At 57.5% G+C, this 27,879-nt stretch overlaps 1 protein-coding gene across 1 annotated transcript; it reads left to right on the forward strand.

Annotated features, from left to right (window-relative positions):
* The first annotated feature begins 5,645 nt into the window (after nucleotides 1-5,645).
* KCTD5 (potassium channel tetramerization domain containing 5) lies at nucleotides 5,646-27,869 on the forward strand. The gene is made up of 6 exons (XM_055340861.1): nucleotides 5,646-5,905; nucleotides 15,568-15,676; nucleotides 17,340-17,431; nucleotides 18,229-18,324; nucleotides 20,763-20,888; nucleotides 26,860-27,869. Exons 1-6 carry the CDS (start codon nucleotides 5,654-5,656, stop codon nucleotides 26,887-26,889), a joined length of 705 nt encoding a protein of 234 aa, XP_055196836.1. The 5' UTR covers nucleotides 5,646-5,653; the 3' UTR covers nucleotides 26,890-27,869.
* Nucleotides 27,870-27,879: the final 10 nt, after the last annotated feature.

Raw genomic sequence — 27,879 nt, forward strand, 5'->3', positions numbered from 1 at the left:
GCTTTGCTTGCTCTCTGTGCTCTGTGGAGGCTCCCCAAGCTGTCCTTGCCATGGGGACCCAGCGCCACGCACGTCTGCCTAATTCCTGCCCAGGCGAGTGGAACAGACTTGAGTCACCAGCTCTGCACCACATGCCCTGGTCACCTGCCGGCTGGTCCTCCTGTGGCGGAGGGGAGGGGCATGTGCCTTCCAGAACCCGTCGGCAGGGAGCTGTGTGCACCTCTGCCGAGGGTGGCATCCATCTTTTTGGGGTGGGAGGGTTCCTGGCTTTGGTCTGTGTGCTCCTTTTCTTGTGTCCCTACTTGCTGCCCCCTGTGCCCCACCAGGGCCCCTCGCTCACCTTCTTGCATAGCTCTGGCTGTGAGATCTCTGTGGCTGTGCACACTCCATGCCTTATATGTATCAGGCAGGCTCCAGGTGGGGAGACATGGAGCGGGCTGTTGGGGTGCACTACCGGGCCGCTGCTGGGGTTGGAGGGTGCCAGCAGGCTTTGGGATTGAACTTCCCTCTGAGCAGGGTGGTCTTGCAGAGCTAGAAAGCAAGCTCGGGCCTGGAAAAGGCACTGTCCAAGGTGGGCACCCGGTTGTGCTAGGAGATAAGGCGGTGCCCTGCTCCGTGTGAGGCCCCGGCAGCAGGGCAGACTGGGCCTGCATCCCCCACGTGGAGGCGTGCTGCCTGGTGAGCACCTCTTGAGTGCTTAGAGGGTGGAACGTGCAGGTCCCGCCACCCCGGAGCAGTTTGCTGGGGCTGAGGGACTCCGGGTGCCTGTGGTCTCCCAGCACGTTTACGTCTCCGCAGTGAAAGTCTGGAAACCTTCTCATGCTGCCAGGTCATTTATCTCCATCGAGATGTGGACCTTGCCGGGAAGAAAATGTTGCTCACCTTGCACGAGGGGTAGGAACGCCACACTGGAGCCCGAGCATCCAGGTCGCTCACCCCCTCTACTTTCAGGCTGCCTGCCTTTCACCTTGCAGAGGCAGCACAGTGCTGTATACTGCAGCAGGTCTAGGATTTACCGGTCCTTTGATTTCTTTGCTGCTCCCTGGACATAGGATGGCTGTGGGCCTGGTGGGGCTCGGCGTTCCTCTTCCTGCCCATGTTGTCCCTGGAGGGCAGTCCGCAGTCCGGGTGGGAGGGAAGGAGGCACCGCTGCTTGCAAGTTCCTCACAGGCACGTCTCTCTGCCTCTGGGGGATGAACAACTGTGCGGTTTCCTTCAGGCTTTCATGAAGGCACCAGCACAAGGTTCACACGGGAAAGATTCCCCCTGACGACTCTGCCACCCGTCTCCTATTTCGAACAAACCATCCGTCTCCCCCTGTGTTGACAGGTGCTCCAAATCGAAAGAAAAGATGCTTTGTCAAATGGGTTTAGTGATAAGAGTGACCCTTGTCAGCCTGGGAGGGAAGTGTGGCTGTGGAGGTCCCAGGGCGAGTGGTGAGGGTGGACAGGAGCAGAGGTGGGGCCAGGTTTCCGGTGGCTTCCACTGGGGTCTCATGCACTGCTCTGTGAGAGTTGCGTGTGAGCAAACGAGCATGTATGCATGCTCTTGGGACACCCTGGGGAGCGGGACACTGTCCTGGGCCGGGGGTATAGGTCAAGCTCCCCTCTTCTCCTCGCTTTTGAAAAGACTTGCCTCTGTTCATCTGCTTTTCAAACAACAAGTCTCGCAGGCCTTCAGGAAGGTCGTTTCCAGCTTACTCCCCATGTTGTTGATACGTTTACTTTTCTCAGAACACCGGCGTCTGTGGGCATGCAGTTGGGAGAGTTGGGGGCCTGCTCTTGCCCAGTGTTCTTCCTGGCATCTGGTTACAGGGACCTGGGCAGAGCTGGCAAGCAGAGCTGGCGTTGGGCTGTAACAGGAGCCCTCGGCTGAGCTGCTCTGGGAGGGACGCAGCTTCCGTTGCATTCTTCCCCCTGCACAGCGCCACTACCTCCCAGGCTTCACCCACCAGTTCCATCTTAACCTCCGAAACCAGAGAATGAGGGGCTCAGGCTTCAGCTGGCAGCCGACAGAGCTGAAGGGACTGCCCTTGCCCAAGCCGGCGACAGCTGAGCCCTCCCTAGGCCATCTTTCTCCTCTTGGAGCCTCCTTTCCCTTTTTATTTTTTAAGGCACATAATACTCTTCCTGCCCCGTGCTTGTCCGTGTCACCTTTAGTTTTATCCAGCTTGTCCTTAGAGCTGCTGTCCTGGCATGCAGGTGCCTCCCATTCTTAGACGTGGCTGTGGCCGTCAGTCCAGTGCGTACACAGCACACGTGGAAGTACAAGTGATTCATCCAAGGGGAGAAAGTGCCCTGTTGTTCAGCAGACCCAGGAGCCATGTGTCTTACTGAGGCAAGGCAAGGACAAGGTGAAGTGCCAAACCACAGGCCCGCCAGGCAGGGCCAATCCCACACCGCGTGGCTCCCCAGGCTCAGGTGGCCCACCACACCTCACCCCTCTCTGGGAACCCAGGGAGCCAGGCACAGGTGGGGTGGTTTCCTGACCAGGACGGGGGGGGGGGGGGGGGGGGGCTGGTGGCACTGCAGGGTGCCTGCTCTTCTGAACCCGCCCTACCCCAGGCCCCCACTACTGCCCTGTGGTATTTGTGGCCCAGGCCCGTAGGGATTGCGGGAGATGGCCCTGTGGCACAGACTCACCCAGGGCAAGGTGCCGGCACAGGAGCTCCAGGTGGTTCTGTACTTTCTAAAACATTTGTGAGAATATCAACTGTAGGCTTACCACCCAGGAGAGACCACTGTGAACATTTTGGTGTATAGCCCACCCCTGCACACATTTGTTTGCTTTTTTAACTAAATTGGGAACGTGAAACACATAGTGTTCTGCATGTAGCTTGTTTCACTCAATTATTTATCTTCTGCATTTCTCCACGTCATGAACAATGATCAAAAACATTCTTTTTAGTGACTGTAGAGCTTAATGGTTATAAATTTTATCATAATTTATCTGACCATTTCCCTGTTGTAAAACATTTAGATGTTTTTTGGTTTTTCACTATTTAAATAATGCTGTGATGAATATCCTCATAAATCTTTGATTTTGACTCTGAGACTCTGATCTCTGTGCCCCTCACCCCCATTCCTAGAAGTAGTGTTTTTGGGTCAAAGAGTGTATTTGTGTTAAAGGTGGTATTAGTCTCTGTCTTGATATGATGCTTAGATGCTCAGAGTTCCAGTACAGAACCTAAGTTGTGTCCTACAGATTCTGAACAAGTCAGTTTCTGGTAAGGTGTGTGTTCCAAAGAATGTTTTAATAAGACTGCTTCCTATTTTTTTCATAATGCTAAAATGATACCATTTATTGCAGTCCATTTGTGACTGATTTTTTTTCCAAAAACTAATTTCCTTATTTTTGTTGAAAGAATCTGGTTATGCTTGCATGTTATTTACCTTCCCCTCCCTGCTGCTACGGCTTTCAAGTGCTCAATGATATTTTCAGAAGCTTGTACTGTGTCCACAATGGTACTGAATTTGCATCTGCACGGGCAGCAGAGATAAAAAGTGTTGAACTGACCTTGCCACAAGCTTAGTGGATGACTTGTAATTAAGTTTGTAGACTCAGAAAATCCATTGGGCCATTGGAATCAGTAAAAGAGCAAATTCTCTCCTTGAAAAAGAGGCCATGTAGGCAGTTGGGTTTTACAGAAGTTGATTTGCCCCCAAACCCTTCAGGTGGTGGCACTCAGTAGGAAGGTCTCCGCGGCTCTGCGTTCCACTGTAGGCTGTAAGTGTGCGGGCCCGCGTGGGTTTCAGGGCTTCTCCCCTGCCCTCCCTCACCGTGTTGCAGGCTGTCTGGCCGTCTTCATACCCAGACCACCCAATTTGGTTTCATTCCTAATCTCTCACTTGAGTTTGGGGTCCATTGATGGTGAGGGGAGAGGTGTGTGAGATTTATTAGGGGCCATGCTCAGTGTCACTTGAGTGACAGAGACACTTGAGCCAGAGATTTTGGCTGGGTTGTGCAGAATTGGATTTCCTGCCCTCCTCTGACACCCCAGGTCCCCTGTCCCCCAGGCTGGTCCGCAGACTGAGGGTGCTCACTCCCTTGCCAGAGTATGATGAAGGTACTGTTCTTAGGGATGTTGCCATGTACATTTTTCCACTTTCCCTTCATCCAAAGCTCTGGAACTGATGGTGACTCGAGTGGGTGTGGCACTTCCCTCTTAGGCGGCCTGCATGGCAAGTGCCTTAAGTCAGGAGTTGCCCCCCAAGTGTCTGGGGTGGTGCAGGCTGCTGGCCCAGGGCTGCCTGGGAGCACTGGTCTGGAGAACGGAGCTGTGCCCACAGAGTGGGCCTGTCTGTAGCTGAAGACAGCTCGACGGGCACCTGAACAGGCCACACGTAAACCTGAATTGTCCCCAGAACCCACTTCTTCAGTATGAGGAAGCACCAGACTTTGTGTACAGAGAACTTTTTTTACAAGAGGCAGACCTTTTTTTTTTTTTTTTTTTTTTTTTTTTTTTTTATTTATGATAGAGAGAGAGAGGCAGAGACACAGGCAGAGGGAGAAGCAGGCTCCATGCACCGGGAGCCCGATGTGGGATTCGATCCTAGGTCTCCAGGATCGCGCCCTGGGCCAAAGGCAGGCGCCAAACCGCTGCGCCACCCAGGGATCCCGAGGCAGACCTTTTTTATGGTGTGTGATCCACCCTAGTCCAACCCGCCTAGCAGGATGACTTCCGAATCGGGGTCGTTTTGCTGGTGAAAAGCCTCTATCCTCACCAGAAGTTTGATTGGACATTGACAAAAATAAATTTTTGCAGTATTTAGAGCTGCTGTAGCTGTTCCTTAACACAAAATAGGATGAATCAGTAGTGTGTTAGCTGTCTTTCAGGTTGGTGGCAGTCAGAACATGTGTAAAATTCTCTACCTGGTCTGTAGCTGTAACTGTGATGTACAGGCAAAGCAAAAATTTTAAACTTATGAAAACAAATAATGCAATGATACTAGGATATACACTTTTGTATTTTTATTCTTATATAAGGTTATTTGCCGGCTGTTGTTGGCCTCTAGTTCAGTCTGTGTTATTTAAAATCTAATATATGAATTATTTGGATTGAATTCATGTTTGGGGCCACGTTGTTGTATGTATTGATGTACAGCCTTGAATGTGAATAATTATTGTAAACTATATTTTACAACTTTTTTTTCTGGCTTTATTATATAAATTTTCTATTCGGTCAATGATTTAATCATATAATTTAATGAATCTGTTTTCTTCTCTTTTTTTCAAATATTTGTGCTTTAGATGTAGTTCCTGGATGATGAATTTTCCACGTATGCTCGGTAGTCTTGTAATAAAGAGCATGTAGAGTGTAGACGCTGGCTGGCGCGGCTCTTCTTTGCCCCGGGGCGCGGGGTCGGGCGCGGCCGCCACCTGAACTCCGGGCCCGGAACCCAGCGTCCGAGCGCCGCACGTGCGGGGAGGGCGGAGGGGCGAGGCCGGCGAACCCCCGCCCAGCGCTACGCTCGGCTCCGGCCGGAAGGGGGCTCGGGCGGCCGCCTTTCCGGACCGGAACTTCCGCCTGCCGCGTGACACTAGGGCGGGCGCTTTACGAGGGCGGACCCGTGGGCGGGACGGAGCTCGGAGGACGGTATTAAAGGCCGGACGCTTCCGGTGGAGGGGAGCTGTGGCGGGGCTTGCTGGGATCATGGCGGAGAATCACTGCGAGCTGCTGCCGCCGGCCCCGGGCGGCCTCGGGGCGGGGCTGGGGGCCGGCCTGTGCCGCCGCTGCAGCGCGGGGCTCGGCGCCCTGGCCCAGCGCCCCGGCGGCGTGTCCAAGTGGGTCCGACTCAACGTCGGCGGCACCTACTTCCTCACCACCCGGCAGACGCTGTGCCGGGACCCGAAATCCTTCCTGTACCGTTTGTGCCAGGCCGACCCCGACCTGGACTCGGACAAGGTGAGGGCCGCCCGCCTGCGCGTCCCGGGCCGGGGAAGCGGCTGGCGCCCGAACTCGAGGGCGCCGTCGGGCTGAGCGCCGCGGCCGCCGACCTGGGGGCGCCGCCTCCTCCTCCTCCTCCCCCTCCTCACCCTCCTGCTCCCCGGCCCCAGGTCCGAGCGGGCTCCGCAGCCCCGGCCCCCGACCCCCCCGTGAGGGCGCCTCCTCCCCCTCCCCCCCCCCCGCGGCCCCGGGTCCTGGCGGGCTGGGCAGCCCCAGAGCCCCGGCCCCCGGCCTAGGGGCGCCGCCTCCCCCTCCCCCCCCGCCCGGGGCCCCGGGTCCTTGGGGGCCGCTCAGCCCCTGAGTCCCCGCACTTCTCGTTTGCTCGCGTTCCCCACGTCCGACCTCGCGGGGGGGGGGGGGCGACGCGGTGACCTGCGTTCCCCGGTGACTTGCATTTGGAGAGTTGGCGCCCTGTCGTGCCCGCAGGGCAGTGCTGCTGAGCAAAGGGTGCGTGTGCGAAGGGGCAGCGAGGAGCGACGAGGCGGGAGAGCTCGTTGGGGAAGCGACCCCACCGCCCTCCCGACCGGTCGGCGTGCAGGTCGCCTCTTGAGTGACTGAGTGCTCGTGACTGTGGTCGGATCCTCACGGACACGGTCTGGATTATCATCACCTTTGTAAGGCTGGCGTGGCGGAGGAGGAGCTGGTGGGGATCCGTCCGGATTGAAACTCCGGCGGGGCTCTGCTGCGAGAGTACGTGTTCCCTGTATTTATCCCAGGCAGTTCGCAACCTTCTAACTTTCCTGGGGCTTCTCAGTTGAGCGTACATAATTGCACTTGGCGATGCTCCGTTCCAGCTCAGCGCTTGCCAGGCGTGCAAGTCAGTCTTCCCAGAAAGATTCCTCTCCCTCTCCAGGTTCGGGAAGGCCACTTAGACCATCCTTGGTGTGGCATGCATGATCTTAGGATCGGGTCGCCAGAGCTCCTGAGGTGCCCCAACACCAGGGTCTCCGCTCACCCTTGAGCTCTCCACTCTTGGGGGACTGACCTCCCAGAACATGGCATCCTCTCCAGGGCAGAAGTAGGCTTTTGTTTGCCCTGATTCTCCCATTGTAGCAGACGGGTATGTTTTACTGTTGGTTTGTTTTAAAACACTGGGCCACAGTGCTTCGTTCACTTGGATTTCTACTCAGGAGATCCTGCTTTGTATGTTGAATCAGATTTTAAATTGTCCTTGTCCATTGGGTTTATTTATTTATTTATTTTGACGCAAAGTCACAAACAGTTTATTCAAAGCCAGTTACCTCTACCTTGCATGGTTAAGGCAGTTCATCCCTTTATCTAACTGCCTCAAAACGACTTAAAACTCTGCTCTACCGCAGTAACAGTCCTTTGGGGGAGGTGATTAACCCACCAGAACGCACATGTGATGGTTGCCTTTTGTCGCCGTCGTCCTGTGCTTACCCACATTTGAGTTCCAAATTGTCAGAGTGAAATTTAGAACGTGAATGTAACGCAGCAGATACAGTTTCTGTCTCGTAAGATAGTTGATAGTAAGTGTTAGGTTTTGTAACAGGCAACAGGAATTTACCAGAAATAGTAATGCGAGTTCACATGGATCATGGGAGGGGAGAATGCTTTACTTCAGATGAGAAACAGCTTGTGAGATACTGGATCCTTCTCGGTCCCCCACCACCACCACCACCACCAATTCTGATGAAAGAACATCCCAGAGGTTCACTCCTAGATAATTAGATCCTGAGTAAGAAACCGGAGGCTGAGGGTGGAGGGGAAGGGGTGTTTGGAGGAGTGGGACGCCAGTGATTACATGATGGAAGAGAAACAGGATGTTGATTCACTTGTGAAAACCTCGAAGCCCTTACTGCATAGTTAAAATGAATGAAAGCATACCTGGCAGCTGTCCCTAGGGCTGGACATCAGCACAGACCTGGTGCAGGGTTCCTGCTGGGCACTTGACCCGTGTTCATTGAGCACCTGGGCTGCAGCAAGCTGGTGCTTGGATAAGGTTTGGGTGGGGACATTCAAAGGGGAGATGGGAACCTTGCAGGAACCTGCTGGGTTGGGACTCACTGGGAGAATGCCTGGAATTTGCTCTTAAACACCACATAAACCTCTGGGAGAGGTGGAGTTGATGGGACCTTTTCTGAAGAAGGCGACAGACAGGTTGTTGGGGAGAATGGGGAGCAGGGCTGCCACTGGGCTTGAGCCTGTGACCAACTCTGGGCTCCAAATCCTTACCCTTTGGTCTCAGTGCTGACTCCGGCCCACTCCGGCCCGCTGGCAGTTCTCTATAGACTGGCCAAGTGTGAATTCTCACTTCCTCCTGGGGCTTCCTCCAGCGGGGCTGTGTCTGGGGTATTCATTTCAAGCAGCTGCCCCTCTGCTGTCTGGGTCATCTTTCTCCCAGGTTCTTGTAAAGGGCGGGCCAGGTATGATCCTCCTTCCCGGAAGTGCTTTGTGAATACTTGCTGTGTGATTCATTTGGGTTAAGTCTCTTGGTAGTCCACGCTACCTGGCCCATTAGGCATTGTTGAAAACAGGTTAGCGTTTGTTCAGAGCTGAATCAGCTCCTGTTTCAGTGTGGAGATGCTTTAGGAGTTAAAAGGGAAACAGGAAATACTGCTACTTGGTGGTTGGAAACCACTGGGATTAAGTAGGATTTGAGGTAGGTTCAGTCTCTGTCACTGGGCCAGGCCCAGAGAAAACCTGAGCTTTTGTCCTTTGACGGGGCCAGGAGGCTTCGGGTTGCAGACGCTGTGGCATCAGATGGGTCTTTGAGGGTTGGGGTGACCACAGTGTTTCTGATGACATGTCACTTGCAGCTTTTGCCTGTGCTCACTCCGGGTGTACTTGGTGTTGGCAAGAGTTTCAGGATTGGGAAGATAGTGGAAGAGATTTTACAGACAGGGCCAAGTGATGAGGGATGTGGGTGGAAGTACAAACTTTTAAGTCACTTGGCAAAAGAAGTGGGGATTCCTTAGAGTGGAAAGAGCAGATATGTTCTGTATAACTAAATTGGAGGCGAGAGGCTAACTTCCCGAATTCTTTAGAGCATCCCAGGCTCCCATGAGCGCCAGGTCGTCCCGTCTGAGGCTCTGAGTGGGCGTCCCGAGACTGGGCGCATTTCATTTCACACTTTGGTCAAGGATGTGGCTCTGAGCATGTTCCTAGCCCTGACCGCATGCCGTGGTTGGTCTGAGACCCGAGTGGAGGGAGGGGCCCCTGCCCTCCCCTGGCACAGCAGGTGCTGCTGGCTGAGCCCACGCTGCGTCTTCACAGAACACCTAACTGGACGGCCCTGGGACCTGAACCAGCCAGTGAGTCCAGGTCAGAAAGTCCTGGGAAGGGACTTGCCTTGAGTGTGAAGAACTTGCTTTGGGACGTCAGACACAGGCCCTGGGCTGTGTCCATCAGCCCCCCCCAGGCCCATCAGCCATCTGAGGGCAGCCAGAGAGGAAATGGTTGTCACTGCAAAGCACTTCCTCTTTCTGCCCACTGCATAGTGACTAGGCTTCGTTCAGAGCAGTGGTCAGAAAACTGTTGTCCGCCTGCCTGATTTTGCAAATTGGGTTTTATGGGAACCCTGAGGTGCTTGCTTGTTCCCAGGGTGTCTGGCCACTTTCACCTGTGAGGGGATGCTTGGAGGTCCTTTAAAGGAGCTGGCTCTGCACCGAGGGAGGTGTGTGCATGGCCAGGGTGCTCTCACCCGGTCTTAGTTGGGCCGCTCTCCCTGGACTGCAGAGCACCAGAGACATCCGGTCTGGCGCTGGTGTGCCATGGGTCCTGGGGAGATGGAGTGTCTCCTCTGGTGGCAGAGTTAGACTAAGACTCGGGCCTGACTTCGACCCCACTTACGTCGCTGTGCGACTTGAGGGTGAGTCGGTGTGCCGCTCCGAGCCGTAGTCACGGAGGAGCTGTGGAAGTTTCGGACCCCGTGCCCTGTGCTGGGTCCTTGCAGCAAACAGATGACTCGTGGCCGTTTCTCCTTTACTTTGTACTTTGTTTTTATTTTATTTTTATTTTTTAAGATTTTATTTATTCATGAGCAACACAGAGAGAGAGGCAGAGACACAGGCAGAGGGAGAAGCAGGCTCCATGCAGGGAGCCCGACATGGGACTCGATCCCAGGTCTCCAGGATCACTCCCCAGGCTGCCCTGTACTTTGTTTTTAAAACGAACGCTTTCTCTCCCCTTCAGAATTTGTTCTTGCTACTGTACGTTTCTGCACATAGTCTCTGAGTCACCGCAAACCCTGGTACCTGTGGGTCGCTCCTGTGCTCAGCCAGCTGGGAAGGGCGTCGTGTCTCCCCTGCTTCCCTGGCGGCCGCGCTCCACCCAGAGCTCCTGGCTGATCTCAGGACGGGGCCCAAGGGCGGCTTCCCAATTCCAGAGACTGGAGCATGTGCTTCCTGGGCAGCCACCGTGTTTTCTTATAAGAAACTTGAGGTCTTTGAGCCTGGAGAACACAGCTTCAGGATTCTGGTACCATCCGCCCACATGTTTGGAAGAGGCTCAAGGCATCCTGTGCACAAGTGTCTCTTCCCATCGTCCACATTCTGGGGGGTTCTAGTTTCCTCAGCAGTGGGGCTTCTAGAATCTTTGGTTTTGCACGTCCGGCTTGGGTGACGGCAGTTCTGCAGGTGATGAGCTGGGCCAGCTCCGGCAGATAGGCCAAAGTAGGTAAGGGAGAGGCAGGCAGCGCGAGGCGCCGGCCACGCCTAGCCACTGCAGTGGGCAGGAGGGAGGGCGGAGGTTGGGTGAGGGAGCGGAGGAGCCATGCCAGAAAGGGAGGGTAAACTCTGCACCGGATCTGCCAGCAGGGCAAGGGTTAGGAAGAGAGCAGAGGCCACCTGGGAGCCAACAGGGCGATGGCTGTGGGGACAGCTGGCAGGGAGGGTTCGAGCGCCTCACGGGAGCCGGGGGCTAAGCGTAAACCTCTGGCAAGGCGCCCCTGCTTCAGAGTGTCAGGCTGCCAGCGTGGAGTGGTTGTCGCCCTGGGGCCCGGGGACTCCAGGCTTGAGGAGACTTCCCCTCCGAGGCAGTGGAGGAGGGGCACTGCAGCCAGGGACCTTGGGTCATCCCTGTGTGGAGCTTCTGCCCCAACCGACCATGGTTCCCACCTGTTTCCGTCTCTAGTTGAGTCTTTCATGGCAGCAGTTTTATATTATTATTTTTTTTAGCAGTTTTATATTAAATACACACTCACGCCACCAAAATAAGTAATGTGACATCTGTGGAGGATTTACGTGCAGGTGTTCTGTAGCTGGAATATGTCTAGGGAGGGGAGCACCTGAGAAATCCCGGCAGATGGACGGTGCCCTGCCTTGCAACATAAATGTTCATAGCAGCTGTGAGCTGGATGGCTAGCCCTTGGGCTGGCAGGTCCGCTCAGCACCTCCCCAGGACTGTCCCTTTGCCCCAGGGTGACCCAGCACCTGCTGCGGTGTGTGCACAGTTGACGTGGTGTCTCCTCTCAGTGCCCCTGGCTCCTGCCAGACTGAATGGGTCACTCTGAACCACCCCTGTGTAGTCCTGACTCTCTGGGTCTCCACCTCATCATTTGGAATCGTTGACGTCTCATCCTCTTCTGGATGGAGGGTTTGACAAACTAGAAAACAAAACAAACGAGAATAGAGACTGAAGGTTTTGTGCAGGAATTTGAAATAGTCATTTAAAATGGGTAGCTTTAGAGTAAAAGCTAAGTATTTCTTATTAGATTCATTGCAGTTGCTTGTGTGCAAAGAATTCTGTGCATCTGCATTTAGCTTTTAACGGGGCAATTTAACAGAATTCTATCTCCCATTTAACTCAGGACACTCAGCCCTCTTCATTGGCAGTCTCCAGTGGCTGTGCTGCTTCTCCTGCACTGGAGTGGTGCGGTGTCCCATTTTCCGACATGTTCGTGGAGGCCGTGAAGGTGATGTAATGGGGCCAAGTGCAGACGCTCCATAGAGAGCTCTCACGCCAACAGAGTTCTTTTCCATTTAGAATCTTGGTGAGAGTCTGACATCCCTGATCCTCACTCCTCATCACCGTTTCCAGGACCCTGTGGTTGGGCTGAGGGAGCGGCTGGCCCTGAGGGACGAGCAGCCCCCACTTTATCCACAGTGCTTTGCTGGGCAGTGCATTCAATCCTGCCTTAAATGTGCGGGTCAGGTTTTACTTCTGGGCGCAGAGTGGGCAAGGAGAAGTCAGCCTTGGGGCTCGTTACTTGAGTGGTACAGTTATGAGTCTGCCCCTTGCAGAGCTTTACTTCCTACCCAGGGGTATGGGCTAAGGATGCTGGGTGGGCTCAGAAAGGAATGGACGGAGCGGGGCGTGGAGCTCTCTTGGTGGTTTCAAATCAGCCTCATCCACTCTGCCACCTCCGTGTCGGGGCTGCAGGTTAGGTGTCTCCTGGGAGAGCATGTGATGTGGGCTTGGCCCTCCCTTTGCCCACTGGCTCCTTTCGGAAAATGACTGTGCAATCAGGGCTCGTCGCCAGGGTGTGATCTGTGTGGTCCGGCAGCCTCCCCGCCTGGGGCCCATGGCCCAGTAGCTCAGCCAGGAAGGTGGGTCCCAGTTGGGGTGGGATCCAGGCGGCCTGGGCATCACTGGGCCGCCCTGCTCCCCGTGGGCGCACTGGCAGCTGTGGGCAGCTGGCCCCTGTTGCATACTCCAGCTTCCCTGGAGCTCCCCGGCCAGCTTCCCTGTTAAGCCCTTTAAGGTAGGTGTATATTTTTAAAGCCAGCACTTCACAAGTAGGTCAAACGCTAATTCAGTGAGAAGTGGGGAAGGTTAATAGAGGGAAATGATTTGTCGAGAAAGCAGTCTTAATTCTGGCTCTTTTACAAACAACACAACAGCAAAGCTTGCCATTCCACAAATGTAGCACACGCTTGTTCTATGAATTGAGGACAGGACAGAAAGAGGAGACAAGGGACCTGCGAGTCTTGCCACCAGTCCCCTGCTGCCTGTTGTGTGACCAGACCGGGCTCCTGCCTGCGCGTGCTGGTGCAGTGGAGCTGGCGAGGCCCGCGTGGAGAGTCAGCGGCCGTGCCCCCACCACTCCCCAATTTCCAGTGTAGGTGTTGCCAAGATGCTTTTCTCTAGGCTTTTTGCGTAAGCGAACCTAAGACTTCTATTCCGAAGTGAGGTTCCAGGGCTGCATTTCCAGAAGCATAAGAGGTTCTGAGGCCCCTCACACCTCTGTGGGCACGCCCACCACAGTGTTGAAGGTACCTATCTGCAGCCAGCCCTCAGCTGCGCTCGCCAGCGCTAGAGCATGCTGTGCACGCTCAGGTGCTCAGACACGTAGTGTTTATGGAGGTCTTGCCTACATGTGTCTAAGAGTCAGTCTGTGATCATCTAGGCAGTTGCCCAAGATAAAGCCTGGTGGAGTTTTGGGGTCTTGGTGTAGGGCCCCCACACTGCCTGTGGGAATTGAAACCCCCTCTGACGAGCCCAGTTCAGAGTACTGCGTCCTGACGCTGCTGCCTGGCCCCACCTGATCTTGGAATCCTTCTGCTCCGAACAAATCCCCAAGAAGAAACTGGTTCAGGGAGCCCTGGCGGGACTCCATGGGAGAAACCACTTTTGAGTTTCCGTAAGTGCTGCTCCTTGGTGGCAGGGCTGGGCAAGCTGGCTCGTCACTGGCAGGGGGTGGCACAGTCTCCCACGCAAGGCCACTCAGTGAACCCACCATTCTGGGTCCAGGCAGGTGGGCCTCCAGGCAGCCTCAGGAGGAGAGCTCTGTGCTTCCCTTCAGGGCGGGCATGTTGGAGGCGGCGTGAAAACGGCCTCTGGGCTGAGTGTACCACCTCATAACCTGCCCTGTACCAGGGCAGGCGCTGGAGCTCAGGTTTGTTCCGCAAGGGGGGAGCACAGTGTGATGATGGTCCCTTTGAGTTCATAGTCTGGGCCCACTGGGATAGGGAGGCCCCCTGGGATGCCCTGAAGGTGGCACAAGCCCTCTCTCCATCTGATCTTGACCTTTTGCCAGCTTGCCAGTGTCAAGGTGGCAGTGCACTGATGAGTCATTTCTGAGCCTGGTGATGTGCAAATGTCAAGCCCTGGGCTCTTTTCATACCTGGGGGTGGGGTGGGGACGGGCCCCGGACTTCATGTTGTGGCAACACCATCCCTTTCTTACCAGGCCTTGGTCCCTTCTGGCTACTTTTTGCCAGTAGAGAGACCGGTAGAGCATCCTTCCAAAAGCTGGTCCATGGGTCCTTGGCCTTGCTTGGGGAATAGTAGGGGTCCAGACGGACAGAAGGCAGGGGTCCATGGGGCAGTGTCTGACTTAGATGGTGGGTAGAACACGAGGATGAACTCGGGAGGTCTCTGTGCAGTGGGGACACCGCCTTGGGGGACAGAAGCCCACAGGGGAGCAGGCCGTGGCCTGTCCTGGCAGGAGACTGGGCTGAGTGCTCAGGTCCTGCCTGCTGAGCAGCAAGGCTCCAGGTCCCAGTGCCCTAACTGATGATGTAAGAAGAGCAGGGAGCCCTTGGAACCTCCAGGCTCTGCACCCACAGTCCAGGAGGTGATGCTCCTGGGTGAGAAGTCAGGTCCTAACGCGGGTGTTGCTTTGCCATCAGGATGCGCTCTGGCTCCCTGTGTCGGGTGTCTGTAGGCACAGCACACCCAGGAGTTTCAGATACTCCCACCACCACGCTCGCCCCACAGAGATGCTGACACCGTCCTGCGGGGTCTCAGCTGGTCATGCTCCTGCTGAGGCCCAGGAGCCCCTGCAGCCGCTTTCGGACAGGGAGGCCACATCAGCTGTTCCACTGACTTACGGGATTACCCTGTTGACTCAAAGGGAGGCCTCCCTGGGGCCACAGGGATTGGACGTGGGCTTGCCGGAGGAGCAGGATTCGCCACGGGCAGCGGCAGAGAGGGAGATGGTGGCGGGGTCCCTGGTTGCAGGGCAGCCCCGCTGGAAGGTGGCCTGGGCCAGACCCGCCCAGCAGACCCAGGGCAGACGCGCGGTGCCCCTAGTGTGGTCGGCTCCTAGACGGCCATGGCTCCCCTTCGCTGGTGGTACCCCCACTGCTGTGCGCAGGTCAGCATGTCCACGTCCTTCGGCCAAGCTGTGCTGGGAACTTGCTGGCAACTGAGCAGAGGGCCCTGACCCTCCGGGAGGAACCAGGGCCACCCAGTGTGGGTGAGGTGCCTTCTGAAGGTCTGTTTCGTAGACGCTGCCCATGGGGTGTGGCTCCTTTTGGTCAGCGATCCCTGAGGGACCCCGGGGCCACCTTGCCGTGGAGGTCAGGCCTCTCCATACAGTCGCTCTTCTGTGTGCTTCGGACGCACCACCCCCACCCCAGGATGAGAAGGCCCTGCTGCGGGGCCCGGGGAGAGAGTCTGTGTTCACTTACTCGTGTTAGTTCACGTGCATGGAGGCTAAACCGTCCCTCAGCCATGTTTGCAGCTAAGGAGAGGACCCTACACAGTCCCCTTGCTGCTGAGTAAATAAAGGGAGGTTGACTTGGCCTAGACCCGAGACTGCCAATAGCCAGAGGCCCCCAGAACCCCCTCCCTGCAGAGCCCCAGCGCAGGCTGACCATGGCTTAAGGGACACACACGACCCCTGTGCCTCCTCACCCCCTCCGTGTGGCCTCGTGTCACACGTGCAGATCCTTGCCTTCCCATTCAGGACTCACAGGGTTTTGTTCTTTGTAGGATGAAACTGGTGCCTATTTAATCGACAGAGACCCCACATACTTTGGACCTGTGCTGAACTACCTAAGACACGGGAAGCTGGTCATTAACAAAGACCTCGCAGAGGAAGGTGAGTTAGGAACGGGGGTCCCAGTGGACAGGTTGGTCACTTAAGACAACAGACCCCTCAGCCCGAGCTGGCTAAGGAGCAGGCCTTGCACATCCTCCCCTGCAGAAATCCCACGTGCCTGCGTCCCCTCACTGCTTCAAGGCTGCCTTTCACACATGCCCCCCGGGGCAGCAGGCGCTTGTCTCCAGGAGGGGAGGCTGCTGGCTGGGGTGGTCTATCAGGACTGCTGTCACCAGGGGGACAGGTCACCTGGGCTGTGAACCGCTTCAGGAGCCTAGTTAGCGAGGCTGCTGGGGCCGGGGCTCCTGCCACGGAAGGCTGCTCGCTTTCACGGCTGCTTTGGTTCAGGCAGTCTCGGACACACCTGCCAGGGGAATCTCGGTGCTCCCTGGTCTCGGTGTGCTCTCCTTCCAAGGCACCACCGTACCCTCACCTCTGAGCTCTGCCTGTTCTCAAGCCTTCCAGTGCTCAGAGCAGCCAGTAGGGAGCTCAGCAGTCAGGGAGGCCCTGGGCGGTCCAGGCGCTTCCATCCAGCGTGGGCTCTGGCTCCTGCAGGGACTGGGGTCCTATAGCAGCCACCGGGACTGAAGTGGGCTCGCTCCTTGCCACTTCCTGGTGTGCTTCTCTACTGGGCCTCCAGACCCAAGCCTGCATCTTGCAAAGGGGCCTTCTGCATGCACGTGCGCTCACATTTGGGACGGCTTCCTCCGTGCTGTTTGTGGAGCCCTTTAGTTCTAGACTAAACTTCACAGCCCGGTCCTGGGACAGCTTGCTCAGAGGCAGGTGCTTTCTGGGGACAGGCCCCTGCCACCCTGCCTCATCACCTGCCTCCTGACCAACCTCAATATCATGCTTTTGGAAGGGCCCATGGTGGCCACCAGCGCAGTGTGTGGATGGTCCTGGTGCCCACTTGCAAGGCCTCTCAGTCCCCACCCACAGGTCTGAGGCAATGGCCGACAGGATGGCACCAGGTTGGCGTTTCATCACTGACATGGCCACACGCCATCCTGAGAAGTGACATTGTAGGTACAGCTGCTCACCCCCAGGCGCCCCCTCTGACTGTGCTGCCTGGACACCTGGTTAGGGCGCAGCCCAAGCTGCTGGGGCTGCTGGCGTGGGGACACGGCATAGAGTGAGGTCTGGCCAGGGTGCCCAGCACGGCCCTTCCGGAACCCCTGGCAGGGGTCCTGGGACTGGAGAGTCCCTGAATAGGTGGAGCACACTTGGCAGCCTTGGGGAAGAAAGGCAGCCCTAAACTGGCAGGAGTCCTATAGCTGGGAGCCACGCTCTCAACCGCTCGGCTTCCAGTTGAATGGGGAAACCGAGGCACCAAATGATAGACCTGTACAAAGCTACCCACCAAGCCCAGGCCTCACGTGAGGGCAGCAGGTGGTCCGCAGGCTGTGGGGAGGTCTCCAAGTTCTGTCCAGGGGCATCCAGGGAAAAGCTGGGATAGATGCATGTGGGACTGTGTGCCCAGCCGGCCACCTGGAGTGGCACATGCCAGGAGTGTGTGCAGGAAACGTGCCTTCTGCCCTTAATCCTGGGGCACCCCACTCAGAGCCAACATGTCTGCACATGGGGCTGTGGGGTCCACGGTAGGATGCGAGCGAGACATTTATTTTTGGATCTGGTAAAAATTAGTTATTTTTCTCTATTCTAGGAGTGTTGGAGGAAGCGGAATTTTACAATATCACCTCACTAATAAAACTTGTAAAGGACAAAATTAGAGAACGAGACAGCAAAACCTCCCAGGTAAGACCAGTGACTAATAGGCCTGCCGCTTCCGAGGCCCACCACATAGGCACAGTTCGCTCCCCTCCCTTCCCGCTGACCAGAGCCAGCCTGTGCTGCTTCCCCTTCGTCCAGCTGTCCCGTCAGTGGCTAGCATGACCCAGCTGGGCAGAGCACCCATCTGAGTGCTGGGGGCAGGGGAGTCCCTCCTCAGGGCCTGGGCTGAGAGCACCAGTGTCATTCACTGTCACAAGTGAGGCTGTGACCATTACGGCATGAGCCACTGCCACCATGTCATGGTGACTCTTGTGCTATCATGGCCGCCGCTGCAGCCTGCCAGAGGAGCAGCTCTGCGAGGTCAGGCTTCTGGCGGGCAAGTCCCGAGGTGCTTTTAGCACCAGAGGCTGCGCCTGGAGCACAACTCGGTGGAGGTTGGTGGGTGGGCGCAGCAGGTGACACACCAGCTTTTCGGAAGTCATGCCGCCGTCCCCTCCTGGCTGCCTTTGCTTGCGGGCACAGTCTTCGCGTGCTCATGTCTAGCCCAGGGTGCTGTCAGGGTTTCAGGAGCATGACTCACTGAATTTTGCAATTTAGAAATAGAAACGTGTTTGGTGGCAGATGAGGAGTAGAAAATGTTTTTCCAAAGGCACCTCTTCGGCCTGTTTTGCTTTGTTGGATGATGGGCAGGGGGGTGTCACTCTGTGTGCCACGACCTGAGCCTGAGGGGTGTCATCCTCCCCTGCGTCATCTGCAGGGCTGTCCCCGGACTTGGCAGGGGGCATGCGGGGCCTGTCTCAGCTGCAGCTGTCGTCACACAGGTGCCGGTGAAGCATGTTTACCGTGTGCTGCAGTGTCAGGAGGAGGAGCTCACCCAGATGGTGTCTACCATGTCTGATGGCTGGAAGTTCGAGCAGGTGAGGCCCCACCCCTCCAGCAGGGTTGCCATGAGCCTGCTGCCTTCAGGGACTGGTAATGAGGTGTCGGAGGAGTTGTGCCCCATCCTGATTGGATTGGTCACAGATGTTGGGGGGGTGGAGTTGTGTTGGAGCCCACCCTTCTCTCTTGGTTACCCTTCCTCACCTGAGCCCGTACTTTGCGGGGACTGCTCTCTGTGCTTCCATCTGGTCTCTCCGTGTGTGTGGGATCAACAGCCTGAGCGCATCCCGGCCTGGCCCTGCCCTCCTGTCCCCTCACATCCCCTCCCATGCTGGCTGAGCAGATGGTGGCCTGGGCTCCTTTGTGCTGCAGTTGGCACAGATGCCCTTCCCAGCGGGGCTACTCTGTGGCCCCCCGGTCCCCTTCCTGCCCTCGGCTCTGGCGCAGCTGTGCCCTCCACTTTCCTGGCCTGACATGAGGATGTGGGAGTGCCCCTTCCTTTTGTGGAGCCCCTGCTCCCAGCCTGTACAGCTGCTGCCCACTGGCTGTGGGCCTGTGAGCATGTCCAGGATGCTTGCTGATTGCTAGTACCTTTTCAACAAACTTCTCACTGCTCCCAGCCCCCAGCCCCAGGTAGCACCTGCCCTGGTGGCCAGGGCCCCTCAGGCCTCTGAGTGTTGCTGGCTTCCATCCCACACAGGTTCTGGCCACGGTGAGCAGTCCTGCCCGGAGGGAGGGCGTGAAATTACAGGCTCACCCCAGGCTCCCTTCTAAAGGCCACACCTTTTCTGTGGGTCTTTTGGAACAGTGGATCACACTGTAGAGCATGCTTGGCATCCCCTTAAAATGTCACTAAGACAGCTGTGGTGTTTGCATCCTCCCTCCAATCGGGGGAGGGCAGCAGAGTGAGTGGCTGGTCCGGAGGGACGCACGTCCCGTCCCATGCCCCTCGTGTGCTCCCTCACTGTGCAGCCTGGAGAAGGGCTGGGGACACGGGAGCTGTAGGTACCAGTCGGGGTGTTGACCTGGGTCCCCCTCACTTGGAGCGAGCTTCCTCTGTAGCTCTCGCTGAGAGGGAGAATCTCCTGCGTAAGCCTCTGTCTTCCTATCTGTGCTCGGCCTGAGGCTTTGTCCTTAGCTCCTCTGGAAGATCCCAAGTCCGTCGCACAAGCCAGGTTCCTCTTGTCCCTGAGTCTTACCTGTTTTGCCTAGTTTGTCCCTGGAGGGTGTCTTCCCGGTTCTTGCCGGTGAAGCTCCAGAGCCAGTCCTGTTCGAGGAGAAATGCTCTACTTCCCAGAAGTAGGAGTTGGAACTGCTGTGGGTAAGAGCCCAGAACCCTAAGGGGTGTGGGCGCCAAGCGCAGGGCCCTCGATAAGACTCACGTGCCTTGTGAGAGAACGTCGTCTGCATGCAGACGGCCCTCTCCGTGGCTGCACACCCACAGCTCAGTCTGCACCCAGAGCCGCCCCTCTCCCGCCCGGGGTCCACAGGTGCCAGGGCACATCTCTCCAGGGATATCAGTGAACCCAGAACGACCTCCCAGAGAGGTGGGAGAACACGCCGGCCGCTGTGCTCTCCCGTCTCCGGCCACACAGGCGTGTTGCCCAGCACACTCTCCTTGCTCAGCCTTGCCTGCTGCCCCCACGCTGCCGCTCTGGTGCCCCTGCCCCTGGCGGCCTCCAGCGTGTGTGGCCAAGGAACGAGGGCCCTTCAAGGCACTTGTCAGCTCAGTAATTCTGCCCTGGGAAGCCTCACTAGTGTGAAGCTTCCTTTGGACTCATTTTGCATTTAAATGCGCATGAGCAGGCGGGTCAGCTGTGCGTGTCTGCCTGTCACATGCCTCCCACACAGCTGAGCCTGCGGAGAGTGGAAGACACAGCTCACCCGCGTCCATCTGTGAGATCCAGGCTCCCACACCCCGGCCCCTCCGGCCCCTCCGCCCCCCCCCCCACGCCAAGTGTGCCCTTCCAGGTTAATGGCCCTGCTGGGAGGAGGTCGGTCCTACCTTCCTCTCAGAAGGCCTGGTGGCTGCAGCAGGAACAGGCACAGCGTGTGGGAGCTCACCTTCCCGTGTGCCCAACCCGTGTGAAGGGATCGGCCCTACACTGAAGGCCGTGACGCCCCCCATCTGCTCTGAGCCAGCCGCCACTGCCCCCCCCCACCTCCCAGCACCAGGCCCCCACTCCTGTGGGCCCCACTGGAACCCCAAGAGAGCTGAGTGGCCCAGCCGAGATGGCCCATCGCATGCGTGGTGCACGTGTAGGGGTGGCCCGCACACGTGTGTGCCCTGTGTACACGTGTTTGGGATTTCATTTTCTGTGAGTTCATTAGAAACCTCGAGGCTGAACCCTGTTCTTTAATCTCCGCGGTGCCGGTTGGCGCTGGCGCAGGCTCGCGGGCTACAGTCCCCTGCTGGCGGGTGGGCTGGACACATGTGCAGCACTCATCCCCACGCCGTGCTCTTCTCTCCTCGCAGCTGGTCAGCATCGGCTCTTCCTACAACTACGGGAGCGAGGACCAGGCGGAGTTCCTCTGTGTGGTCTCCAAGGAGCTGCACAACTCCCCGTACGGCACGGCCAGTGAGCCCAGTGAGAAAGCCAAGGTGGGTGACCGCAGGCGGGTGGGCACTGGGCCTGCGGTGGGGCCCACGCACCTCATGCTCTTGTCTCTGGTCACAAGTTCTCGCCTGACGTATCAGAAGCAGAGCCTGGGAGGGAAGGAAGGACCTGTGGGTCCCATGGGCCCCATGGGCCGTCGGTGGGCAGAGCGCCATGGGTGATGGAGGGGTCTTTGAGCACAGGCCGCCCCTTGAGGCGAGCTTCTGGGGCTTCCGCAGCCCCCTGCCAACACCTTCAGGCAGGCAGAGCTGCTTCTGCAAGTTTGTCTTCTAAGTGATGCTTTGGTGTGCTGTTTTCCCAGGGACTGGGGACATCAGGGCTGGAGAGTGGGGGCCCCCCGCGTGGCACCTGCCTTAGCCGCATCCACCCTGGTCTTGAGAGTCTTGTTTGGTTTGTAAAAGGAGCAGATCCTGCAGATGATACGATTTTCAGACTCCTGGGAGCGTGGCCTCAGCAAGGCACCAGCACGGACTGATCCCTGTGTAAACGGCACCGGCTCCCTCTGGGTGTTGGCTCTTCCATCGCCCCAGGAGGGCAGGTGCAACCAGGGTGCGCGCAGGGACGGCCGTGCTGCTCGTTTTCGGGTTAGTCTCATGACAGAGCAGCAGCTGGCACGTCCTCTGGGGTCATTGATTCCAGATGCTTCTGCCCATGGCTGACTCCACCCGACAAGACTCCTGGGCCCTGGAGCCAGCTCTGTGGGGGTACCAAGGAAGGGGGTAGGGCTCTGTGGCGGGCACCCCGGGTGAAGGCTCAGGGCCACAGGGCACTTGAATGAGTGCAGGAAAAGACCAGAACCCAATGGATTTTAACTGATGTCATTAATTGGAGGCTCCTGATTCTTCCTCAGATTCTCAGCCCTCCCGGGTGGCCTCTAGTCAATGCCACTGGCCCAGAACTGCCCTGTGACCCTTTCAGGGCCTGTCTTAGAGGTGTCAGCTTAGGAACAGACAGCAGTGCCCCCACGTATGTTAGCCTTCCCGAGGTGGCCATCTTCACGGGGCTCATGGCAGCTTGTCCTCACAGCATGAAGGAGTCGGGTGTCTTCACGAGGGGGCGATTGTCCAGTACCCAGGATGTCCCCACCCTGGCCCGCAGCACCGTAGCTGCACACGTGGCGTTGAGGCCACTCCGCCTCCCACCTGGGTCAGGACCACATCGACAGTGCTGGGCCTGGGGATGTGCTGCCCATTGAGTCTTGGGTGACTGAGCCCCCGAGCCCCCAGCCTCATAAGGAGGCACATCTCTCTGAGCAGTTGCAGAATTCTGTAAGTTGTTCATTTTTAGAGACTTTGATGTTTGAACTTGAAAGGTTTTACTTTACCGGGGTGGCCTCCTGAGCTCACTTCCCTCCGGTGGCTTTTCTGCTGCAGAAAGGCTACGTCTGTGCTCTGAGGAAGCTCCAGGCACAACCACAAATCCCTTTGCTTTTGAAAATGTAGCCCTGTTTTTCTCTCCAAAAATACCTGGGTCTGAAGTGTGATAGCTGCTTTGGTTTCTAAATGAGGGCCATGCCGGGAGCTCCCCAGGAGGCCAAACATGGTCGGGGTCCCCGGAACACCATGGAAAACCATCAGGGCTGGATTAGGGGTTGTGACTGGGGACACCGTTTGCACCCTGGTTGTAGCAGTACTGCACCCGTGAGGGTGGCGAGTGTCAGCCTCCCGGCTCCGGACAGGCGTCATGCAGGGAGCTTAGTGATTAGTGAGGACAATGGTCCACATGAGGGTGGCTCGCTTCCACCGCCGGCCGCCAGCTCAGGGGCTTCCCAGACCCCTCTGCCCATCCGAGATTTGCTGGGAAGGCTTGCAGAACTCTCTGACTGAGGGGACCCTGGGGTGTGGTTTGTCGTCAGGAGTACAGAGAGCAAGGGCTCAGGTCCAGCAGGGCAAAGCATGGGGCGGAGGCCCGGAGACCTGTCAGGTGAGGGCTCCTCTGCGGGGTCTTGACAGGTGCTAGCACGCACAACATTGCCCACCAGGGATGTCACCCACCTCCGTGTCCAGGGATTTTACTGCTCTCGGTGACACAGACAAGATCGATTGATAACTGATCGATGACTGCCTGTTTGATCAGTTTCCTGTTCCCTGGCCAACTGACCTCACCCCTGTCACGTTCTTAGACTGTCCACTGTGGCCCGGAGGTCACTGCCTCTCTGGAGCCAGCAGTAAAGGCCACACCTCTTATTGGAGCAAGGTTCAGTTCCTCACTAGAAAGAGGGAGGGCAGAGTAGAACCCTGGGAGTGCCAGGCTCAGGAACGATTGGGTGCTTTTCTCTGTGGCATGTCTGCACGTGTGGGTTCAGGATCCAGGACCCCCGACACGAGGTTGGTCCGCCTGTGCAGAGGGCAGAGGGCGTTCCTGCCCCCGAGCACCCACACTTGCCACCACCTTGGGGAAACGGCCTCTGTGGGTGGGCTCCCCAGCCGCCACCCTGTCCCAGCCTGCACTGACAGTGCCCTCTCTTCTTCTCCCTTGCCGCATGCTGCGTGCCGAGCCAGAGTGACGACGAGGAGACGGGTCATGATGGGGATGACTCAGATTAAGTGTAAATGTCATGGTGAGCTCTGTCACCCTTGCATTCACCACTCACCTTAGCCTCCTTGACCCCAGCCCTTCCTCCGCTGCACTTTCCCATACCTGTAGTGGACAGAGAACCTTCTGCACTAGAAGCTGACTGTAGATCTCTGGTGGAGCCAGCTGTCTCGGGTGGGGCTATCGTCTGTTTCCTTTAGGATGTCCATGTGGGTGGCCTTGGGACCCAGGCTGGGGTGCACAAGAACCCCATGTGTCAGTCGCTGAAAGGACCTCATCGCTGTGGATGTCAGTGGGCAAGGACACAGGCCTACCCATCCTGTCACAATGCCACGGACTCAGGGCCACAGAGCCAGGGCTGTGCCTTAGGGGGGGACCTCAGTCCTGACACCAAAGCCTCAGGAGTGGGATGCTGATAGAGAGGAGTCTCTGACGATCTTCTTTCTGTTTGCCCTTCTTTCTGTTTGCCCTGTGATGAGGGGCTCCGCGAACACATCCTGGTCCCCAGCTGCTGTTCACATCCCTGCTGTGTCCCGTCCCTCTTCCCACTGTCCAGGTCCAGAGCCCGGCTGTGCTCACCATTAGCAAGGGCCACCTGTTCTGTGCCCTCATCTTGCACACGGGGAGTCGAGGCCCAGAGAGGACAGGTTGTAGGTGGGCAAGCCACACATCATCCATGGTGCTCCCCTGCTCCCTCCAGAGTCCTCCCTCCCTACCCCTGTCATGGACCAAGCCGTGCAGATTGGGGGCTCCTCAGCCTCTGCTCTGGGAGCTCAGGAAAGGCATGTGGCCAGCCAAGCCCTGAAAGGTTGACCATCCCGCTGTGAGAGGTCTGGACTGGAGATTGCAAAATAAGAGTGGCATTTACGTTTTCAGTTATCTTTTTGATGATTTATACAACGTTCTCAGTCTTGCCTCTTGATCCACCCGTCTTCAAGTATTTGTCACCTGGTTCTCCAGGAGTTTACCAAGCTTTGGTCTGGATGAGCACAGGCCAGGAGATAGGCAGAATGAGTCCCATCTGTTGCTTCAAACTTCCTAGTAGCCACGTTGAGAAAGTCAAAAGAAACTTGAATATAAGCTAACAGTATTGATTCAGTACATGGAGAACCTCCAAAATCATGGGGGTGTTTTGCTTTCGTCATTCAAGACTCCAACCCGGTATGTAGTTTGTGTCTGTGGCCCAGCTCTGCTGGGAGTGGTCACTCCTCGGGCTCAGCAGCCTCGTGCGCAGCAGGCACCAACCTGGCCCGGCTGGAAAGTGAGTGGTGCTAGCAGCCTGTGGTCAGAGCCCGGCTGCACCCTGGGGGAACCCGTGTGAGCACAGGGGAACCAACTTATGCAGAAGCCACATTGGTGGCCCCAACTCACTGGGCTGTGGGAGGGGAGGTGTGGGCTGGTCGTGGAGCAGCCCTGGGGCGGGCCCTGCCTTCGCACGATGACACGGTGCACCTGCCTGGGCATGTCAGGCTGTGCTACTCAAGGGACACAGCTGGTCCCTGTGGTCGGCTCAGGCCCCGCCTTGGGAGGCAGCCCGGGGAAGAGGCTTTCCCCGGCAGATGGGGTTGTGGCTGACACAGGCCCTAGGGGTGGTGTTCCATCCTCGTCAGGAGGTAGTTATTGGGGCTCACTCTGGTGGGCGGCATTCCAGTTGCTTGGGCTTCATCCTCTCCACTGTGGACTCAGAAACTCTCCTCAGCACGGTTTCCAGCTTGCCTTGCAAACAGCAGAGATGATGGGACTGGGGCCAGCACCGCAGGAACAGTGGGGACCTGCGAGGGCCGATGCAGTGCATGTGACCCTCCTGCATCAGCTCCCCTAGACCACATCCTTCTGACAGGGGTCTCCTGGACTTTTCCCTAAACCTAGGGGCCTGAGGAGGGATGTTCAATCTGGGGCGCTGCTTCTCCATCACAGATGAGGCTGCACCTTACAGGGAGTGAAGCGGGGTCCCAGGAGATGGGCGCAGTGGGCAGGAGAGCATGTCAGGCAGCTGTCCCGGAGCCCTCGGAGCCTTGGCGGGCACATCCAGGGGCTGGCAGGGGCGTGTAGGGCACCAGGGCGCAGGCTGGAGTGACCCTCAACAACCTGTGCCTTCCTGAGTGGTTCAGAACAAGTGCTTCATGGATATGAGTGCCCGGGGCCTCTGCTCCTGTGACCACGGTGTCCTGGGCAGCCACCCTGGCCTGGGAGCAGGAGGGCGAGGCCTCACTGGGAGGCAGGGAGTCTCTTTCTGGCCAGAGTGTCTCTGTGGACCTGGTCCTGGTGTGAGCAGCCTGGTACCTCCCAGGGCACAGTCCCACGCTGTGCGCATGTTGTTCAGAAACGGTGTCCCTAGAGCCCCATCTCTCTCAGCTCTGGCATTCAGGCAGAAGATGCCCCCTGGAGGCTCGCTTTCACATTGCCTCATACAGCACTGGCCTTGGCTGGGTTGAGCCAAGATGGGACTCGGGCCATTTCTCGTGGTTACCTAGTGCTTCGTAGCCATACTGCACATGTGGATTGAAACAGCAAGAGATGTGCGGACTCTAAAGCCCCCACCTGGGGACACAGTGGTCCCTTCCCCTCCACCTGGGCTGCGTGGGGTTCAGCTCTCTAGGGTTTGGCCAGTGCTCAGACCTCTAGAAGCCCCCAGCCTGGTTTGGGGGTGGACAGGATACACAGATTCTGGGGCTGAAGGAGGTTGGGGGCTCTGCTCTGTCCCTGAGATGCCGAGGGGGAGGGAGAAGGACAGGGCAGGCATGGTGGCCAAGAGGCCATGGACTCTGCAGGGGCTGGTGCCCTTGAGGCAGGGAGGCCAGCGCACCGAGGAGCACGATGTGAGCCCTGCAGGCTGAACCGGCGGGTGTGGAGGTGATGGGGTAGTTCTGGGAGCTCAAGTCTGTGGGTTGTGGGGCTTAGGCCGGGTCTGTGACGGGTGTGAAGAGGAACGGGTTGAGGTGGGGACCGCTGGTGCCCTGAGGGCGCTGGCTGTACACACGTCTGCAGCCCAGATCTATGTAGGCTGGAGCCTCGGGGGTGGTTGCCTCTCAGGTGAGCTGTTGAACCCCCAGGTGGGCTCTGTCACCCACAGAAGGCAAGCAAGGGCGGCCATCAGGGGAGCCGGCTGCCAGGGACCTCTGGGCGCTAAATAAGGAGCCATGACCCCCACCCGTGTCTCAGGCTGGCTGCTGTGGTGGGAGGTCTTGGGCTGGGATGGAGAGCTCAAGGGCAGGCTCCGCAGCAAGGGTCTGCGCCTGCTGGCTGGGCCGACTTCCAGCCTGTGCTTGGCCCCCTGAGCCACCTGCAGGCAGACTTAAGGTCTTGGGCCCTGCTTCCGGAGCAGGTGCTTTGCTTCAGGGCCTCGTGGCTCCCAGCTGGCCACAAGGTGCAGCCCCGTGCAGCACCCAGGTCCTCATTGTCTGTGTTTGGCATTTTCAGATTTTGCAAGAACGGGGTTCAAGGATGTGAGAAGCACAGTGTTGACAGCTGAAGAAACATTTTATCTTGTCCTAAGTTGCAACGATCTGCCATGTGGAGGAAGCTTGGCCGTGAGAAGAAACCTGCGTTTGACAATTTCTCTATAGAGATCTGGGTGTGGATCCTTTTTTGCCTCTGAGGTGGGCGGTGCAAGACGGGACCACCTGTCTGGGACCGGGCGTCCCCACTCGGAGCAGGCGTGCTGGCCAGGTGGGTGTCCCCCTGGGGGCCTCCGCTCGGTGTTCCCCATGCTGCATGGGCCCGAGGCGGGAAGCTTCCAGCCAACCCCTGTAATCACCGAAGATCATTTAAAGGACAGCGCTCTTGGTGCTAACATAACATAAACAGTCTGTGACGGAGCCTGGGCCTTGCTGGTAGGAAGTGGCTGCAGCGCCGTGGCCACAGGCTCTGGGTGCCCACTGGTCACCCACGTGCACCAGGCCCTGGTCCTCGGGTCAGGTAGTCCACTCTGCCTTCCCGGTGGAAGAGGTTGGCAGTTTCTTGCAGCCCCAGCGGGTGCCTCCTGAGAGAGGCGGCCCCCGCATGTTCACTACTTCCCGGGCCTCAGCCCCGAGGCCCGGCCTCCTTCAGAGCCAGGCTCCCCCTGCCTGACCATGTCGGGAACAGTCGAGGCTTCTCCACTTACATTTTACAGGCAAGAGAACTTTGCATCCCTTCTTCCCCAGTGTGGACAGACGACCCAGCGTTTGTACTTTTTAGAGATGCCTGAAAGTGTTGCTGCATTTTGGACTGATGCGTTAAGTCATTGAAGGGGAGGTAGATGCTTGTTGGGTTTGGCCCAGCCTCGGGCCTGGGGGGGAGCTGTTGCCCGTCAGTGCCTTTGTCTCGCCTGGGATGGAGGTCCTGGGATGGAGGTCGGGGCGGAGGCCTGTCCACCTGGCTCCCGGAGCTGAGACTCCCGGTCACCCTGAAAACCGGATGTTTACAATGCATCACAAATCTCTCCCTCTCGCCGGCTCG

This window comes from Nyctereutes procyonoides, unplaced genomic scaffold (genome assembly GCF_905146905.1).
Source record: "Nyctereutes procyonoides isolate TBG_1078 unplaced genomic scaffold, NYPRO_anot_genome, whole genome shotgun sequence".
Lineage (NCBI taxonomy): Eukaryota > Metazoa > Chordata > Mammalia > Carnivora > Canidae > Nyctereutes > Nyctereutes procyonoides.